General features: G+C 35.7%; 1 protein-coding gene and 1 long non-coding RNA gene across 2 annotated transcripts; one reads left to right on the top strand and one right to left on the bottom strand.

The window, feature by feature from the left end:
- Window positions 1–148: 148 nt before the first annotated feature.
- LOC144199937 (uncharacterized) lies at window positions 149–19,177 on the top strand. The gene is made up of 3 exons (XR_013327010.1): window positions 149–230; window positions 4,586–4,720; window positions 19,102–19,177. It is a non-coding gene; the product is annotated as an uncharacterized LOC144199937 (long non-coding RNA).
- Window positions 1,495–3,383, bottom strand: gbp (glycogen synthase kinase binding protein). The gene has a single exon (XM_077721711.1). It carries the CDS (start codon window positions 3,279–3,281, stop codon window positions 2,760–2,762), a length of 522 nt encoding a protein of 173 aa, XP_077577837.1. The 5' UTR covers window positions 3,282–3,383; the 3' UTR covers window positions 1,495–2,759.
- Window positions 19,178–19,571: the final 394 nt, after the last annotated feature.

The raw sequence follows: 19,571 nt of genomic DNA, 5'->3' as shown, positions 1-19,571 counted from the left end.
GTAGATAGACGTCCAATTAATTTGAAATGGATGGTTGGAGGACCAAAAATTAACAGCACCAAGTAATGTCCAATATGTCATACTGCTAAGATTCATGGTTTATGTTTAATCTTCATTTCATTAATGCATTTTTACTTTTTTTTCAGTTATACTGAAAATGATGGAGAAAACCGGTGGAAAGTGGTCAGGACATCGGGCTCACAGTTCCGAGAACGAGGCTTCAATCCCAGGTAGGTTTTGCGTGTTTTCCCCGGCTTGTGTGGGTTTTCTCCGGGTACTCTAGTTTCCTTCCACACCCCAAAAGCAAGAATGGTAGCGTAAATGGTCATCTTCAATTCAGTCCCCCGGTCGTTATAAGGTGTATTTTGGTCACTATCAGAGTATTATACAATATGGGGATCAATACATTCATTATTTATTCTGTTATTCTAATTCTATTGTGGTAAAACTATATTTTGATTCATAATGATTTATTTATAACTCTAGTGCCCCCCACAATATTTTTGTAAAGAATAGATATTGAATGCATTAATTAAAATTGTCGGATTGGTGCTGCTAATCTATTCTTAACACACTTAATAATCTTATATAATAATCACTGTCTTGCGTTTATAACTCTTGAGAAACTTTCCCTCGTCACCTTATTTAACTCTCATGCAAAAGATGTTGCAAAATACTGCCCCCTATCGTGTATTTTGGGCAACTACAACTCTGTCTGGTTACCATGGTGACGCCACGCGTCCAGGAACTAACACTTCCTCCAGAACCGGTATTGAATTCCTTGGAGACTGAATCAAAAGTCTGGCAACACATTTAACTTCCTTCCTGCTAGCCTTTTGTATTCTCTCTATTCGAAAAGCAAAGTAAAAGTGCAAATTCAAATCCAATACTTTAGTCAAATCAAATACAAAAGAATAGAGACTAAAATGTATTTGTTTACATATCTTAGAGAGTAGTCATAGGCGTTTAATTAAATTTTGAGGTATGGGTAAACATTTTTAGAACGTTAAGTACAATTGCTGTCAGTGTAGATTAAACAAATAATCTAGACTTATTGTAATAAATCACAACTCAACAATAGATATCCAAATAATAGTAGCTAGTTTAGACCCCCCTGCAGATGATGGTACAGTCCTAATATATCTCTACACACTTTAAACTACAGTAGATTACATTTTAAAACGTCTTAAAATGTTTTAAAAAATACAAATACATGTAATGTGAGCGTCAGTCGTCATATTCGAGTGAGTTTCCTAATTCAGGGAAAGATGACGACGCATTGAGTCACAATATTAGTCTGAACAGTAGAGGGCGTTGTTGTAAACAAGATGGAGGACGCTTCAAAACATGTTTTCCTCCACATAAGTGGGGGTATTTATAGTCTAATAATGAACATGTGTCCTCCAGTACCACGTTGCCTTAACACACACGTGGAGAAAGTGTCTCATAACACTCTCAATGAGTCTAGAATCACAACAACAAAGTCACAACAGCTTTTGGAAAAACAAGTGTTTATTAAGACAACCCCAAAAAACAAAACAAAAATCCCCTGAATATTCAGGAACATTGCGATACTTCGTTACGAAGCAGTTGTGCATTTTTTCATTACACGGAGCACATATACAAAAAAATCGAAGAAAAAAATAAACAAAAAACCTACAGAACTCCCAGTAAGAATTCCGGAAATAGGTGAAGAGCACCACAAAAGTGTTGTCATGTGACCGTCAAAAGACTCTTTTTACGAGCAAACAAATAGAAACAAGTCATAGTGAGCCCTGTGGGAATTGGCTTTACTTTCCCATAGCCCCCCCAAAAACCCCCACTATCCTGCATTTTTGCCCACCAGGATCCCCTTTCAGTGGATACCTAAGACTTCCATCCACAACAGACTTTTTTGTAGCAATTTGAGGCACCATAGAATAACTATAAGCCATTTATAGACTCCAGGATAATTTACCAATCTCTAATTAACCTTTGTGGAATGTAGACAGAAAAAGCCTATGGGGAGGAAACCAGTTGAGATTGAAACTTGTTTTGTAGAAAAGCTGTTAAGAAAAATAATCGAGATAGACTGTGTTTTAGTTGAGGTTTTCAAGTGTGAAAGTAGCTGCTCCAGGAAAAGTTAAGGGAGATAGAAAGAAGGAGAAAAAAAGTCGAAAATGGTACACACTTGCTTCCTGTCTCCTCTAACCGAGTGTAAACAAAATGGCCACACACACAACACAGTAACCCTCCTCCACGTTGAACTTTGTGTACGTGAAGGGTAAGTAAGACGAAGAGTTTTAACTCCGGCCTTAAAACGAGATAACAGGTTAATGAAAGAAATGTACCAAAACAACAACAAAACGTATTTGCACGTGTGCGTGGGGGGGCTGAGTCGTCTTGAAAATGGCGTCCATTTTATGATGAAAATTGGAGACGTAAAAACGCCGCAGACGTGAAATTTCATTCAACTAAAAGGTCAGCAGGGTAATGTCGAAGGGGAAATGAGCTAATTCCGGTTTAGTCCGTGTCCTTTGGGCCACCCCTGCACCTCTGGCGAGAACGTTTTCAAACATAAACAACACGGTTCATTAGCCGGGCGGCTAACTGGGGAGCTAGCCGCTGACGCAACCGAAGCCGGGTTTCGAATGAAACGGGTTGAAGAAAAAAATGGGAGGCAATTGGGAGGAAAGCAGGGTCTGATTGAGTTTCGTTTTGAAAGTCCCCGACAAAACCGTGTCGGGCCCGGGGGGAGGGAAAGGGTATCGGACACCCCGTCAGCACGGCACGTTGTCCGCCGTCTTGGGGAAGTCTGCACAGTCCGCCCCGGTGAATTGCAGTCGCCTAACGGCCTCCTTAATCAGGTTACCCGATAGGATGAGCTCTTGTAGGAGGCGATGTGGGTCGTCCTCGTCGGCGTGAAGGCGTTTTTTGTTCCACGGTTTGATTTGGTCCCACTCCTGGTCGCTCGAGCCGGGGATGTGGTAGGGGCTCGCCCGACTGCTTCCGCGGTTTCGCAACCGCATACAGCAGCCTTGTCGTTTCGGGAGTTGGGTTCCCGTGGCGTTGGTGGTGGCTATGGTCGTACCTCCGGGGCCACCCAACAACCCCGCCGGGTTGACCACGCTCCCCACGCCGGCGGTGAGTCCATGTAGGCAGGCGGTCTTCTTTGGGTGACCGCCGCTATTGTTGTGGAGCTGCAGTGCCTCGCCGATTTTCGTCACCAAAGCGTCCACTTCTTTGGAGTCGACGGTGACGGACTGCTCCAAAAAAATGTAGTTTTCCTTTCGACAGGGCATGTTGTCCGCCCGTTGGTTTTGTTGTTGTGGAGATGAATGAGAGGGGAACCGATCCTCACACCGCTCCTCGGTCCGGGCTCTCGCCACGCCGCCGACCTACCAAACAAGATCGTTGATTTGTAAACAATGGGTGACGTGGGGATGGAACGTACCAAATTATCTGCCGAGGGGTGTGCGTGATGATGTTTTGGTCGAAATAGTCACTTGTTACTCCAAATAAAAATGGGCACGAGGTTTTAATAAACATATTCTTCGTTTAAATTTTAAATAAGACGATTTTGTAATTATTCTCATCAATTTTATCATTAGTTTAGGTAGTCAACCACTCACGCTTTAACCCCTTCTCTCTTTCTCTTTTCGCCTCTTCTCCACAAATGGACGTTACATAACATCCAACCGCCTGTCAAGTGTACTAAACAAAGCACGTTTTTGGTAAAAGGAGGAAGAAAGCGTGCAATTCTTTCATTTTTGCCTTACATGCAAGGACATGTCGTTAATTCATTGCCTACCAATGACAGGGCTAGATTTCACAATAGTATGGCAATATATTTTTTAGTAAACAATTGAGTTTTTATTAAAAATAAGACAATTTAAGTTAAAACATGTGTATATGTAGTATATGTTTGTTCATTTTTAGTACTGTTTATCCTCACAAAGGTCGTGGGCAAAAAATATACATTTATAATACAAAAAAATTAATTGATAAAAATAAGAAAATTTACCGCCAATGACGATAGACGTCCAATTCATTTAAACTAGAATGAGAATAGGATGAAAAATTACCATTTGTACAAGCATCCACCCCAGTCTAAATAAATTAGATGATTTAAAAAATAAATAAATTAAAATTTGCATAGTGAAAGCTACTCTTTATAAATTCCAACCACCAACATTACCCAACAGTTCTATTACAAAACGTTAACTAAAACAAGGAAGCACATTTTTAAAAGCATTTTGCACCACAAGCATTGATTATTATGAACCAAAACGAACTAATTACTGTGTAAAAAAAAGGTATGTTTTGCATGCATTGTGTTGTGTTATCATTTAGAACAAAAATAAGGAATTTCATTGTTGTGCAATCAAAAAAAAAAAAAGTTAAAATCTCTCATAGGAAGAATAAAATGTATGCCATTGTGCATTGGAGCTTTAAAAATAGCCCACATCAACTCTTTGCGCGTGTACACTTGTAATGTGTAGTCAGCGTGGCACCCCAGCATGTAGTCATGCAGTCACAGACAATAGAATTCAGGGTGTGTGTTGCTACGGGGAGTAGTACACCATGTTCTGTTATGCTTTCTCAGAACCATCACGGATAAACCCGATGCTCCAGTCAATGAGAGGCCCCGTCACCATATAAGGAGCTACTATGGCAGCCGGCACGTGGCGTGGACGACCAATAGGAAGGCCCTCTGACCTATAGACTTCCTGTGTGGCAAGTAAGAAAATGGCGGGGGAGGGCGTTAAATGCGGAGATGGGAGTGGTTTAAAAAAAAATAGTTGCGGATGAGTGTGATTGGCAGCAAATGTCAAAGTGGGTTTAGCAAGTTTTTTTGTAAACACTAGACCGCAAAACAACAGAGGAAGTTGATGATGAATTTACTCTTACTGGAAGGAGTTACGCCATTTTTTTTAGTGTGTGTGGTAAAGTGGAACAAAGAATGTGGCCTGCTGTTTTTGAAATTTGAGTTTGTTATTTACTGAACTGAGAATAGCTAATATTATTGGTTTATGTATTACAGAGCTTTGCTGTGTTGCCGGGTAAACTTGTAGTACCTGTAAGTATAGTCATTTGTTGTCCCAAGTATATGGCAGTAGACATATTTTGAGTACAAGTACCCGCAAGTTCATGTACTTGTTGTACAAGTGCATGCATGTTTATGTACTTGTTGTACTGGTACACGCCAGTACAAGTACATTTATGTATATACAACTAAATTAATTATTTTTGTAGTACAGGTCATAGTTCTAATTATACTTTTTTTGTAGTATAGGTAGGCATAGTATAAGTACACACAAATACACAATGTCTGGTTTCCTCCCACAACCCTTAAACAAGGATGCTAAGCTAGCTGGCTAATACTTTAAATTGCCCCTAGCTATGAGTGATTGGTTGTTTTTGTCGTCGTGACTTGTGATTGGCTGGCCACCGATTCAGGGTGTCTCCTATATACTTGTTGCCTAAATTCAGCTGGGATAGGCTCCAGCACCCTTTGTGGGGATAAGTGGTTCAGAAAATGAATGAATATCACATTTTCTGAACCAATTTATCCTCATAAAGGGGGTGCTGGAGCCTTTCCCAGTTGTCTCCGGGCCAGAGGCGGGGGACACCCTGAATGGGTGTGGCCAGCCAATCACAGGGCACGATGATACTCTTAAATCTGGGAAATTTAACCTGTAGCCACCTAGCGCTAGCGTTAGCATAGCATGCATGTTTTTGGAATGTGGGAGGAAACCGGAGTACCTAAAGGAAACCCACACAGGCCCGGGGAGAACATTCAAACTCCACATAGGTGGATATGACCTGGATTCGAACCCAGAACCCCTAGAGTCGCGAGGCCAACGCTCTAACCACTTGGTCCACTGGTCCGCCTTGAATGAATGAATATATAATATAAAATTAGCCACCCAAAGAAAAGAAAATATGTCGTTTGGGTGCATTATTTCTGAGGGAGCAACAACAATCAAACAATTTGAATGACAGTGAAGTCAAGTGACACCATTATACAAAGTGTAAGTTGTAGTATGAGGCGACTATTTGGGCCACCGTGTCAAATATTATTAGAATCCCGCTGTAAAATGGCAGAAATAATACAAAACATGCCACGTCGTAGCCGAGAAATCTTTACAAAGTCATCAACATGTTTTCTCGCGTCTGCATTTGTGGCGCGACCTCCCTCAAGGACGTCTTGCAAGCAACGGCTCTTATTTCGACACCTTGTTAGGATTATTTTAGTGACCTTGTATAAATAAAGCGGCAGAGTTGATCGGGTTCGAGTCCGTCAGTTCTGTTTTGGGTGTTTTTTTATAACCTTTGAGCAAATGTTGTCATTTTCTATTAAGGACTAATCTACCATTCAATTTAAATGTTATGACGGAGGTACCTTGAGATATGAGCTTCATTTGTTATGGGACTGAGCTCGTATGTCAAGTTACTTGTAACTCAAATGAACGTTTTCCACTAAAAACAAATTAATTTGTTCCAACCATCTGAAAAAACACCCAAAACAGGATATTTGATTGGAAAAACATTTTTATTTGTTCTAATTTGCCATCTATTAACAAAGTAACAAATAACTGGTAGTTTAATTGTACTAAATGTGTTTAATAGTACTAAAATTAGACGTATTTTGTATGGCAACATGCTTGTAACATAACATAAACAAATTTAAATGAACTTGGATTACGATGTAGACACTCAAAAATAAATTTAATCTAACTTTACACTAATCTTAATTCAAATTTTGTTCTAAATTTTGATATTTTTCTTCTCCCGGGTTGGCTCTATTAGCCCCGCCCCCACCCTGACTTTCACATGCAACCTATCAAGGGTTGTTTGCTTTTGTATTCCCTTCAAAATATTTTTAAAAAGATGTACACAAATGTCCTCACAATAGGATAATGCACAACCACTTGCCAATGAAAATATACTCCTATCATATGATTAAAAAATGCCAGGCTCCGCCCAGTGCTCGTAGAGACATTACACAAGAGACTTGTTATTGTTATTAATCAACGTTTGTTTGCCACGTTGTCAAAAGTTGACGATAAACTTTTATCACTTTATGACACACTGGCATATCTTGTTGCCAATCCGCCATTTTGGTTAGCAATACGGCTAATTATTAACGACCGCTCGTAGAAAGAAATGTGTGGCCATTTTCTTTTAAATGAAATAACAGCTTGACTTCCTCTTTAAGATTGAACACATTGGAATATGACTCATGTTTTTATCTTGGCGGTAACAAACAAGCTTTTCTTTTACATTTCCGGGACATTCTTTGCTCGGGGGGGGGATGTCCACGTCCAATCATGTGGTGTCCAATCATCCAACATTTAATGGAAAAGTACAGCTCAATGGTGAGAAAATAAAATTCAAATGAAAACAAATCCCTAATAGAAAAATAAGATAATTAAAAGTAAATGTATGAAAATGAATGAGAAATATTGGAGGACGATGTGAGTTATTAAAATAGTAAATGTAGAAAATTAATGATAAATGTTAGAGGAGTGCAGAAGTTGATAAAATAGTAAATAAGGAAAAGGACATTGGAAAATAAAACAAAAAATGAGAAATAAAATTGAATATAGAAAATGAATGAGAAATATTGGACTACTTAAATTAATAAAATAGTAAATGTGGAAAATTAAATTGAAATATACAACAAAAAATGAGAAATTAAAGTAAATTTAGAAAATGAATGACAACTATTCGACTACATAAGTTTATAAAATATTAAATACATAGAAAATTAATTTAAAAAAAGATTAATAATATTAAATTAATAAAATGAATGACACATATTACACTACATCAGTTCATAAAATAGTAAACTTAGAAAATGAAATTAAAAAATACAGAAAATCATAAATTTTAAAACAAATCACCAAAAAAGCATTAAATATAGAAAATATTTCACATTTTACACAATTTAAAAAATAATTATACACTTTCCCCATTTAATTTTCAATATAAATAAATAAATATTTTTTTCATTAAAAAGAAAAGATAAAAATAAATACTTCACATCTTCCCTCTATTTAAATCAATTAAAAAATACCAGCAAATATTTTCTATTAAAACCTTCAAAATTGTTGTTTTTATGTCAATTTAATATCTCAAAATTTTCGATTAACTCTACAAAAAAAGCTGTCAATTTTTTTAGCGACCAATCGTTGGCAGCCAGGAAATCATAACCACGCAAAAATGAGCAAAACAAAAACAGGACAATTGTCCCCAAACTGAAAAAGAGCGTCTTAGCAGCAGCTGTTTTCATTAGCATGACATCATTTCCTGGCCATAATCTTCGCGACCTTTGACCTAGTGCTCGTTGCTTTTTCTGACCACACTCGACCGTTGCCAAACACTTGATAGTCGACATGAAACCTTATTTATTAGACACACGGCGCTATAAATCCACACACAGCGGCAGCGGTGGTGTCCAAACACGTGCGGCCATGTTTGGTGTTTAATCCCGTCAACAGATGGACGCTAACAAACAAACAAACGGGACGAAAACACGCTCAATTACTGGATTTGCTATAAATCTTAATCGTATGATTCAGTGTTTTTTTGTTGTTGTTTTTTGTTATTCTAGTTAACAATGTGAATGTGAACAAAAACATGTTTTTAGACTCAAATTAATTAAAATAACATTTAACAATTATATTAAAAGTTTCTTTTTACCCTTCTCAAAGGTTGAATTAATAAAAAATATAAAATGTACATACAAAAGTACTATTCCTTTGTGATTGAATTGAAAAAATAAATAATTATAAATTTTCCAGGTTTTTTTCGTCCTCTAAAACTCACAAAGATAAAAATAGAATATTAAAACTAGTATATTAAATATTTTTAAAATTCATTCATTTACCCCATTTTGTTTTCTGGTTAAAAATGTAAATACACAGGAAAATAAATAGTAAAAATACTGTTTTGATATCCTCCTCTTTTTAAAAAATAAAAATAATAAAACATTTTAAAATCCTGTTCTGATATTCCCTCCTTTTAAAAAAAGAATACTATAGAAAGGTTAAGTAACAGAATAGAATAGAGTAAAAAAAATAATGAAGACATAAAATGACAAAAATATAATCTCAATTTCCTTGGTTAAATTTCAACGCCCCAAAATATGACAAATAAGTATATATATATTTACCTCAAGCCCATTTTAAAAAAAAATAGCTCTGTATTTCACCATATACAGTAATCCCTCGATTATCAAGGTTTCACTACATTGTGTTTTTTCCGGGAGAATTTTAATTTTTTTTATGTTTTATTTTTTTTGGGTAAATTCATAAAAATATGAAAATCCACGATGAAACTTTTTTTTAAATAAGGGTGACCCCAATTTAATTTTGTTATTTTTTTTAAATAGGGGTGACCCTACCTATTTATTTTATTTTTTTAAAATATGGGTGACCCTACTTAAATTTATTTATTTTTTAAATAGGGTTGACCCTACTTATTTATTTATTTATTTATTTTTAAATATGGATGACCCTAATTAATTATTATTATTTTTTAAATAGGGTTGACCCTACTTCATTTTTTTTTGTTTATCGCGGCCATGTTTGGTCTACAATGACCCGCGATAACCGAGGGATTACTGTAATCAAAAAAATTCCAAAAACACAGCACTCCTCCCCCTTTTTTCCCATTTCCCCAAAACAAGTTGAATATTTAAAAGGATTGGGATTAAGCCAACAATTAGAAAGACAACTTCTTTCTCAATGCCACGGTCAAACATTTGCCTTTTATGTCGTTGGGCGCTGGCGTCCGCAAAAGAAAACAAGAGGATGAACTTTGATAGCAGTTGGCGCGTGGCCAGACGTTCAAGTTCACCGAGTTTCTTTCCTCCATTGAGAGAAGCAGAAAAAAAAAAACATTTTTGACACTCTCTCCCGCTGGAGGAATGCGGCACGTCCGTTGCTACTATCAAAGGATTTATTTGTAGGCGCATTTGTAAACACCAAAATGTGACTCCATGAATAAAAGATCAAGTCAAGAGAAAAATATTTAGGAGGAAGATTTGCCTTAAAATTTTTAGCTACCTGCTACGGGTTGCTGATTAGGACTTGCTGACCCGCACAATTGGCAGTTTGCTGGTTTAAATGTGGGAGTTTGTCTCCGGGTGAGAATGTTAGTCATACACTTAAGCGTTAAAATAAATAAATAAATAATAGTACCGTATTTTCACGACTATAAGGCGCACTTAAAAGTCTTAGATTTTCTCCAAAATAGACAGTGCGCCTTATGATACAGTGCGCCTTATAATACAGTGCGCCTTATAATACAGTGCACCTTATAATACAGTGCGCCTTATAATACAGTGCGCCTTATAATACAGTGCGCCTTATAATACAGTGCGCCTTATAATACAGTGCGCCTTATAATACAGTGCGCCTTATAATACAGTGCGCCTTATAATACAGTGCGCCTTATAATACAGTGCGCCTTATAATACAGTGCGCCTTATAATACAGTGCGCCTTATAATACAGTGCGCCTTATAATACAGTGCGCCTTATAATACAGTGCGCCTTATAATACAGTGCGCCTTATATATGGAAAAAACAACGAAAAACCAAAAATGATAAAACACCACTGTCGGATATTAAAAAAAACAAACATTCAGAAAATAATGATGTGTAGTGATGTGGAATAAAGATCAGATTAATGTGGATTAAAGTTGAATGATGTGGAAAAATAATTTTATTTTTTTTTTGCATCTCAGAGGATAGATTGATAGGGAATACATTTGAACGTTACATATTAATGTGGAATAGTGTGCAGTTACAATGGATGAAGTGTAGTGATGTGGAATAAAGATTTGAAATTTGGATTGAAGTGGAATGATGTGGAATTTTTTTTGGGGGGGGGATCTTGTGATGGAAAATAGATTGATGTGGAATACATTTCAACGTTACTTATTAATGTGGAATAGTGTGCAGTTACATTAAATGAAATGAAGTGTAGTGATGTGGAATAAAGATTAGAAATTTCGATTAAAGTGGAATGATGTGGAAAAAGAGTCAATTGATGGGACCCATTACGGAGGATAGATTGATGTGGAATATATTTGAATGTTACATATTAATGTGGAATAGTGTGGATTTAAACGAAATGATATGGAAAAATGTGGAATACAATTGAATGATGTGTAGTGGTGGGAAATGAAGCTCAGAAATGTGGATTAAAGTGGAATGATTTTGAAAATGTTTTGTGTCGCAATACCGGAGATAGATTGACGTGGAATAAATTTGAATGTTACATATTCATGTGGAATAGTGTGCGATTAAATTAAATGATGTGGTTGAATGTGGAATAAAGTTAAATGATGTGGTATGAAGATTAGAAATGTGGATTAAAGTGGAATGATGTAGAAAAAATAGTGTATTTATGTCATTAGTGAAGATAGATTGACGTGGAATAAATTTGAATGTTACATATTAATGTGGAATAGTGTATACTCAAATTAAATGATGTGGAGGAATGTGGAATAAAGTTGAATGATGTGTAGTGATGTGGAATGATGATCAGAAATCTAGATTAAAGTGGAATAATGTAGAAAAAAAGCGTATTTATGTCAATAGTGAAGATAGATTGATGTGGAATAAATTGGAACATTACATATCAATGTGGAATAGTGCGCAATTGAATTAAAAGATTTGCTGTCAAAACGCCAAGGCGGAGTACTGTCAGACCAAGTTAAATTTGGTGGAATATAGTTGAGCAACATACAGTAGAATGGCAAGTGGAATAAAGTAAGTGGAATAAAGTTGAACGGTATGGATTCCCAGGGTGGCAGAATCGTTTTTTAATGACCGGGAACGCCATTCCAAGTCAGCATGATGCAATCAGCGGCACCATATACACCATTACATAATTCCTCCCAAAAAGCGCCACCACAACACGTCTTGAACGTCCCGTTCCAAATCCAATCTTTACCAAGACGCTGCTGTTTGATGGACGGCACCCCACGTGCGCATCCCCCAAATACATACTAGCCTACACACACACACACACCATGTAAGTACGTAATGTTCCTTTAACAACGTGAGCTTGGGGGTCCCGACGAGGTTAAATTTTGGAGTAAGACGAGGACGTGTCTTCACTTTGTCCACCAGACCAACTCATGTTATCGTCCGTGACTAATACTATTGACATTATGTAATATTACATATAGTATTTTGGTATGAGTGTTTATTTAGGAGAGTCTTTACACATGTTTAGAATAAAAATGGAGGCATTTTTAGATTGGAACCCAGCCATAGTTTGCAGGCCGGGGACAAAATGGCGACTTTATGGGTCGTAAACCTAACTAGAGGGTGGTAATAGAGTATATTTGTAGCATATGTGTGGTGGTAGTTAGCAGAAATGTATGTAGTAGTGCAAGAGAAAGTTTTGTTGTTAGGAAGTTTAGGAATGAGTTCACATTTAGGCTAATTCTTGTTAGCCTAGCTATGTTTTTTTGCATTGTACATTAGCATTAAGCTAAGTATGACAGAAAATGAAACTTTTTTTTATTATTGCAAACTTTGGAGCTGAATTGTGGTTAGATGTTTTTATTGTTTTGTTATACTGACACACACACACACACACACACACACACACACACACACACACATAGACACACACATAGACACACACATAGACACACATGTTATTTGAACTGATAAGATGTACTCATTCTTTCTATTTCAACTCTTATCTAAAGAAACAAATGGGCCGCGATCAAACTGACATCCGTTGTCGGGTAAATTGCACGTAAACACACGCAATAAAAAGCCTTTTTAAAAACAAAACAAACACAAGAAAGGACAAAACAGAAATCAGGCAAAAATATAGAACTAGATAAATTTTAGATAGATAAAATCAAGGAGAAATGTAGTTTGTTTTTATACTTATAGTTGCTTTTGTGTTAAAGATTTTAAAATGACATGTAATATAACATCAAATTATGTAAAATAGCAACTTTAATTTTCATAATTTTAGCATTTTTATCAATATTACAACTTTTTTTGCTATGAAATTACAACTTTTTCCCGTAATATTCTCTAATTTATCAACATTTACAGCTAATCACGTAATGTTATGTTTTTCTTATAATATGACAACTTTAATTCAATAAAATAGCATCAAATTATGTAAAATTGCCCCTTTAATTCTCATAATTTTACCATTTTAATTTCGCAATATTACAACATTTTTTCTACCAAAAAATTTGCCTAATAACGTAATATGTTTATGTATATGACAACTTTAATCTAATAAATGTATGTAAAATTTCCCCTTTAATTCCCATAATTTTAGCATTTTAATTTTACAATATTACACCATTTTTTCTACCAAAAAATTATGCCTAATAACGCAATATTATGTTTTTTTTCTCCTAAAATGACAACTTTAATCCCATAAAATAACGTCAAGTGACATAAAAGTCCAAATGTAATTCTCTAAAACCAACTTTCTCCACATATTACAAATTTAATCTCATAATATCCCAACATACAACTTTATTCTCTCAAAATTCAATTTATTTTTCCGTAACACTGCGACTATTATCTGAGAATTTCACATAATCAAATCCTACTATCTTTGACCCAATACTTCTGTTAATGTTTGTTAGCCGACCGTTGCTAGCGCTAGCCACGCCCTTTTTACTCCCATCCTTGCGCATATTTATCAAATAAGCACACCCATGTGTCCAGTCGTTAGATTGGAAGACATTCCTCCTTTCGGTTTGGATTGCGTAACAGTCGTAAATCATATCTTTTGCATATATGGCGAACAACCCGGGCTCAAAGCCACAAATCCAACCACTTGAGCATATGGAGTTACTTTGGCAACTCTGTGAAGTACTACACTGTCACAAGGATGTGCTATGCCGAGTTATTTACGAATACGCCGCGTGTATTTTGGAGGCTCGAAATGTACAGTTGGACAGGACAATCTGGCACGTGGGCTCATGTGATGTCACATGCTTTCTGGAAAACAAGGACATTGAAACAATAATAATAATAATTATAATAATGATAAGTCGAAAATGCAGTTTTTACAGGAATTTCCTTGCATTTATTTTCCTGTAGATTTTATAAGACATCAGATGAAAGACATGTTAGATATAACTAAATAGGTAATAAATAAGTTAATAGATAAATAAATGGAATACATAAAAAAAAATATATATATAAATAAATAAATATATGAATGAATATGTAAATAAGTGAATAAATATACAAATAAATATATAAATGTATATTTAGAAACAAATATATAAATAAATATATAAATGAATATATAAATAAACATATAAATAAATATATGAATAAATATATACATAAATCTATACATAAATATATAAATATATAAATAAATATATAACTGTGTATATTTCGAGACAAATATATAAATAAATGTATACATAATATATAAATAAATATATACATAAAATGTAAATAGATGTATAAATAAATATATAACTGTGTATATTTCGAAACAAATATATAAATAAATGTATACATAATATATAAATAAATATATGAATAAATATATACATAAAATGTAAATACATATATAAATAAATATATCAATAAAATATAAATAAACATAGACATAAAATGTAAATAAATATATAAGTCAATATATAAATAAAAATATAAATAACTATATCAATAAATATATAAATAACTATATAAATAAGTAAGCGTGTTGCTGAAATATAAATATATATACATACATACACATAGATGTACATGTATACATTGTATATTGGTAGGGTGAACATGTTACAATACAAAAATGTGCTTATTTTTTTATTTTATGTGAGTAAAAAGACAAAATAACACCAAAAAAACAGGCCCCAAATTTAGGTGTCTTTTATTGATTTGTTTTCTGGAATATAAAAACCGTGCAGCTAAAACTAATTTATTTTCTAAATGATGTATGCTAAAGTTACTTTATAAAGATACAATTAGTATATATACGATTTGATATATATAATGAAGGAAAAAGAAGATAGTTGAGGCTATTATTGATTTTAGCTAGCTAAGCAATATAGTACTTAGCTAGTAGCTCGCTAAAATCAAGAATGGCATCTCATCTTCTTTTGTGTCTTTTTGACGTTATTATACTGCCCCTAGCGGCAAAGTACCATACCACAGGGACTAGTAACTACTGACTCGTTCATTTTCACTGCCATTGACGATGATAGCCGTCATTTACAGCCAATTTTGAAGCGCACACGAGCGAGCACGAGGTTGATAGCGGCGCTATTTCTGTCCCAAGAGGATTCTGGGAAGCCGCCATCTCCGGCGAAACTTCACACCGACCCACTTGGAAGCAGAAAATAGAAAAGCAACATGCAAAATTGGCTGAGGGACGGCGTGATGCTACAAAGTCCGCACGCCGCTTCTGTTTGCTCGCTGTCGGCCTCGGGTCACTGCTTTGATACTCTGGCCAAGTTAGCATTTTATCTGGTTCATTATTTTGTTTTTGTTTTTGTTTTAAACATGGCTTCCCATTAATGGTCAAGCCTCATTAGTCAGGTGTTTGAAGAGGATAGTCATGTTGCCATGGTTACTAAAGTACACAAACGGCAATCAAAGCATCCTTTATCTGCACGGTAACCATTGCATCGCATCTTGTATCGCCATGGCAACAAAAGCCTTAATATTCTGTTTTCAGGAAGTAACTTTAAACATCCTTATTTAATTTTAAATTTAATAATAGAACAATTTCACACTTTCAAAACAGACTAACAATAAAAAAACCTGAAATATTAACATTAATTACAAAGTACTATTGTTTGTGAATTTCTTTTTTAAAATATAAATTAATTTTAAAAAATGGAACACAGATAGGATGTTTTAGAGCTTTTCGATGTATTTTAGTTTTTATTTTACTTTGATATAGATTCAAAATAAGTCATTTCTACTTTTAAAGCAAAAGAACCATCTTTTTTTCCATTTTTGCTGCACCGCTCTATTTTTCCACTAGAGGGCAGCATGTACCCTGCACACTAATGATGGGTTCTTGACTTTGGTCTCTATGTAAAAGTTAATTTTGTTTTCTCACAAGTGTAGCCGGGGGTGCTGGAGCCTATCCCAGCCAACCCTGAGCAGTACTTAATTACTATACTACTACTTAAAGTACTTTTTTAAAGAACACCTGATGACAGAAGACACTAATTTATGTCATCACATCTACACAGCACAACTCATTGGAATTTACAGCCATGGTTAACAATATTCCAGGACATGTTGTTACCATTTACATCCGCTCGGGGGCGCTGTGGGTACTTGAAGCAATGTCTATTTGAAACCATTTGTCACAATAGAATATTACATACAGAAAGCCTTCTTCCCTTAATTAATGTGGGTCCAGCACATTTTGAGGACTATCTGGGTCACTTCCTGTAAAAATTGGGCCATTCATTCATCACTTCCTGTTTACATCAGGCCTCTTCCGGCACATTTTTGGGAATTATATGGGCCACTGCCCATTCTGAGGCATTCCAGGGTCACTTTCTGCATATGTTGAAACACTTCCTGTTCTTTTTATGACGTTTTGGGCCACTTCCTGTTGACATTGACTATTTTTTTCACTTCATTGGAAATGAATGAGGCCATTTTTTGATCTAAATTAAAAAGTGAACAGATAAGAAGTAGCATTAATGCATGATGGGAAATCTTTTGGATGACCAGTCGCTGCTTTGCTAGTGCGGTTTGTCTCTCTGCTTTTGAGCTGAGCATCAAAGTGTGGATTTACAGAGTTTACGCCCCCCCCCCCCACACAGGACAACCCCCCCCCCCCACTCCCTGTTTTTTTGATTCATGTTATGTTAGCGGCCTCAAGGTTGTCGTGGTTTAGGTGGCCGGCTGGAGTGGAAAACGGCGAGGCAGCCAGCCGCTTATACGAGCACGCCGCCTCATCCATCTCGCTGACGTGGCCGTAAATTATGGACGGCGAGGCGGCCGAGCGGTCGCCCGCCGCGCCTCCGCTCCGCAACAAACGCCAATGCTGTGTAAAGTCAAATGTTGATGCTGTCGGAGGTTTTACGCTAGCATTTTGCGGCTAGGCTATACACAAATGGATTTCCATTGGTGACAAATGATAATAAGTATGATGATAAATGATAATGCATTTTAATTGATGCAAAAGCTAGCGAAAATCCTTTTTTTAAATACGTAGCTGTTTTAATTCACTTCTTCATTTAAATTTTTTTTTAGGTATTTTGAGTCATTTTTTTTGTTTATTTGGGGATTTAAAAAAATACAAGTATAAAGTAACATTAAACTCAGTGAGAAGTGCTAATGTGTATTTTTATATTTAAAATTTGTCAATGTTATAACACCATAATCAGAAAAGAGGCAAAAATAAAACATTCGCAATTAAATTTATTGGTTACTTTATTTTTTATCAGAAAAATATTTTGTTTTTGTTCTTTGTTTAAACTAAAAATTGTGTTGTTTCCAAGTCATTTATTTATTTTTTTTTATTTGGAGGAAGAATTAGCAATTTTTTTTTAAATATATTTGTTACATTTTCAATAAAAACAATATAAAAATCTAAATTTAATTTTACCCCAAAAAAAACAAATTTTGCGTACCACGTAAAGTTGATGCGACGAACCAAATTTGGCCCCGGGCCGCAGGTTTGCCCACAGTACCCTTCCAAAAAATTTTAAAAAGTCGTCTGACATTGTCTTCATCTCTTCCCCATAGATTTTGCAAACCGTTGTAAAATGGCGGCCGTAAAAATGTGATTCCCGGCCGAAGTCGTCTTTTCTAATAACACGGCGAAGCTTCCCACTTCCTGGGAATCGGCCAATCGGAGCTAGGCGGAGCTAAAGTTGACATTGTGGAGATTTACGGGGTCTTATTTCACGCGGGTTTAGGGGAGTGTGCACTTGAGTGTGTGTTTTGTGTGTGTATAAATGTGTGTGTGTGTGTGTGTGTTAAAAGGGGCTACTGGGAGTGAAGAAGAGGAGCAACATGAGGCTGTAAATCCTCATCTTCGCTTCCTGAGATTACACATCGCTGTGCTGGGTGTTTGTTTGAAAACTTTAAATATATCCTGCCCACCAGTATGCGTTTTTGTGTGTGTACGTGTGTGTGTGTGTGTGTGTGATAATAATAATCCCCTTTCCTTCGGGGTTTGTGTACATGCAGTGCATGTGTGTGTGTGTATAGTCCTGTTGAAAAAAGAGCAAGATTTGGTTGAAATTTAGCCCTCCAACTTGAGCAAAAAAATATGTATCATATAAAAATATATGTCCAAAATATGACATTTGTCTCATTGTAGAAAGAGTCAATGTTATTTTTCTTCATTCATTCATTTTCTGTATATATAATAATATTTATGAATAAAAATATAGTACATTAAAATGGCAGGTACCTAAATTTATATAAAAATATGTGTATCTTATAGTATAAAAAGGACACTTTTTATATATATATATATATATATATATATATATATATATATATATATGTTGATTTTAAAATTTAAAAAGTAACAATAATAATCCTAATAAAAACTACATATATACTATAAATTTGCATGTACTCATTTATATAAAAATATACATGAAAAAAAGTGAAAAATGTCCCTTTTTTAATTAAAATGTAATGTTCAAATATATATGATTAATATATTTATATATACTTACATACATACTATGTATTTGCTTATACATATTAGTCTTAAGGATATATAGAAAGTGATTATCTATATATTTTTCATTTTTGAATTAAAAAGCTATTTAAACCAAATTTTTTAGATGAAAAAAATGCTCCATTGGGGCTTATTGGTGCCCGATTGGATTTGTGGTGTCAACCTTTGCCTGACGTTAAACCAGCAGGAAAAAATATCTGGCGCCTGCAGACTGACATGGCCAGCCCAAGAAAAAAGGTCCGCCGTGACAGCCGGCGCAGGTCGCCGTCGAGCGAGCGGCGGTCCCGTTGCGCCGACTCGGCGGCGCTCCCGTCACATCGTGTCAGCTTTTAAATCCGAGTGGAGTTGACGACGGCTCCACTCCAGAGTCAGCCTCAGCGTTCTGCCTTTAAAACGCCCGCTTGTGCTTTTTCACCCCCAGATGGCCCCATCGCCGCTCGCCGCCGCTTGCCATCGTCCGGGATTTACGCCGGCCCAGAGTTAATCCAAGTGTCGACAGGATTCTCCAAAGGTGAGTTGACCTGGTTTTCCCCCAAAGTAGCAAACAGAACATGCGCGAAAATGGTCAAATGGCGTTTTGCTCGTGGCGACGCCCCTTTTTCCTCGCCATTTTTGGGCTTTTTCCAAAAGTGGATTTCACTGGAAGTGACGGCAATGAGCGTTGTTGTCAAATTAAAAAAAGAACGGGTGATTAACTCTTTTTATTTACGACAAAAGCCTGAAAAGAGCATTTTTCGCCCCTACCAAGATGGCCGCCCCAAGGCAACATTCCCATCAAAGTCCATCCATTATCATTACTGAAGTCCTAACTAGCTTATGTCTCAACCTAATTTAAAAATGTTATTTCTTCACCGCAAGGACCAAAACAGTCTTTTTTGCTCATACCAAAAT

The sequence above is a fragment of the Stigmatopora nigra genome, chromosome 7 (genome assembly GCF_051989575.1).
Source record: "Stigmatopora nigra isolate UIUO_SnigA chromosome 7, RoL_Snig_1.1, whole genome shotgun sequence".
NCBI lineage: Eukaryota > Metazoa > Chordata > Actinopteri > Syngnathiformes > Syngnathidae > Stigmatopora > Stigmatopora nigra.
Note: the sequence above shows the minus strand (reverse complement) of the source record. Positions and strands in the feature narration are given on the sequence as shown.

Excerpts from the sequence above, each read along its gene's own strand:
- gbp (XM_077721711.1), bottom strand. The coding sequence starts at position 3,281 with ATGCCCTGTCGAAAGGAAAACTACATTTTTTTGGAGCAGTCCGTCACC.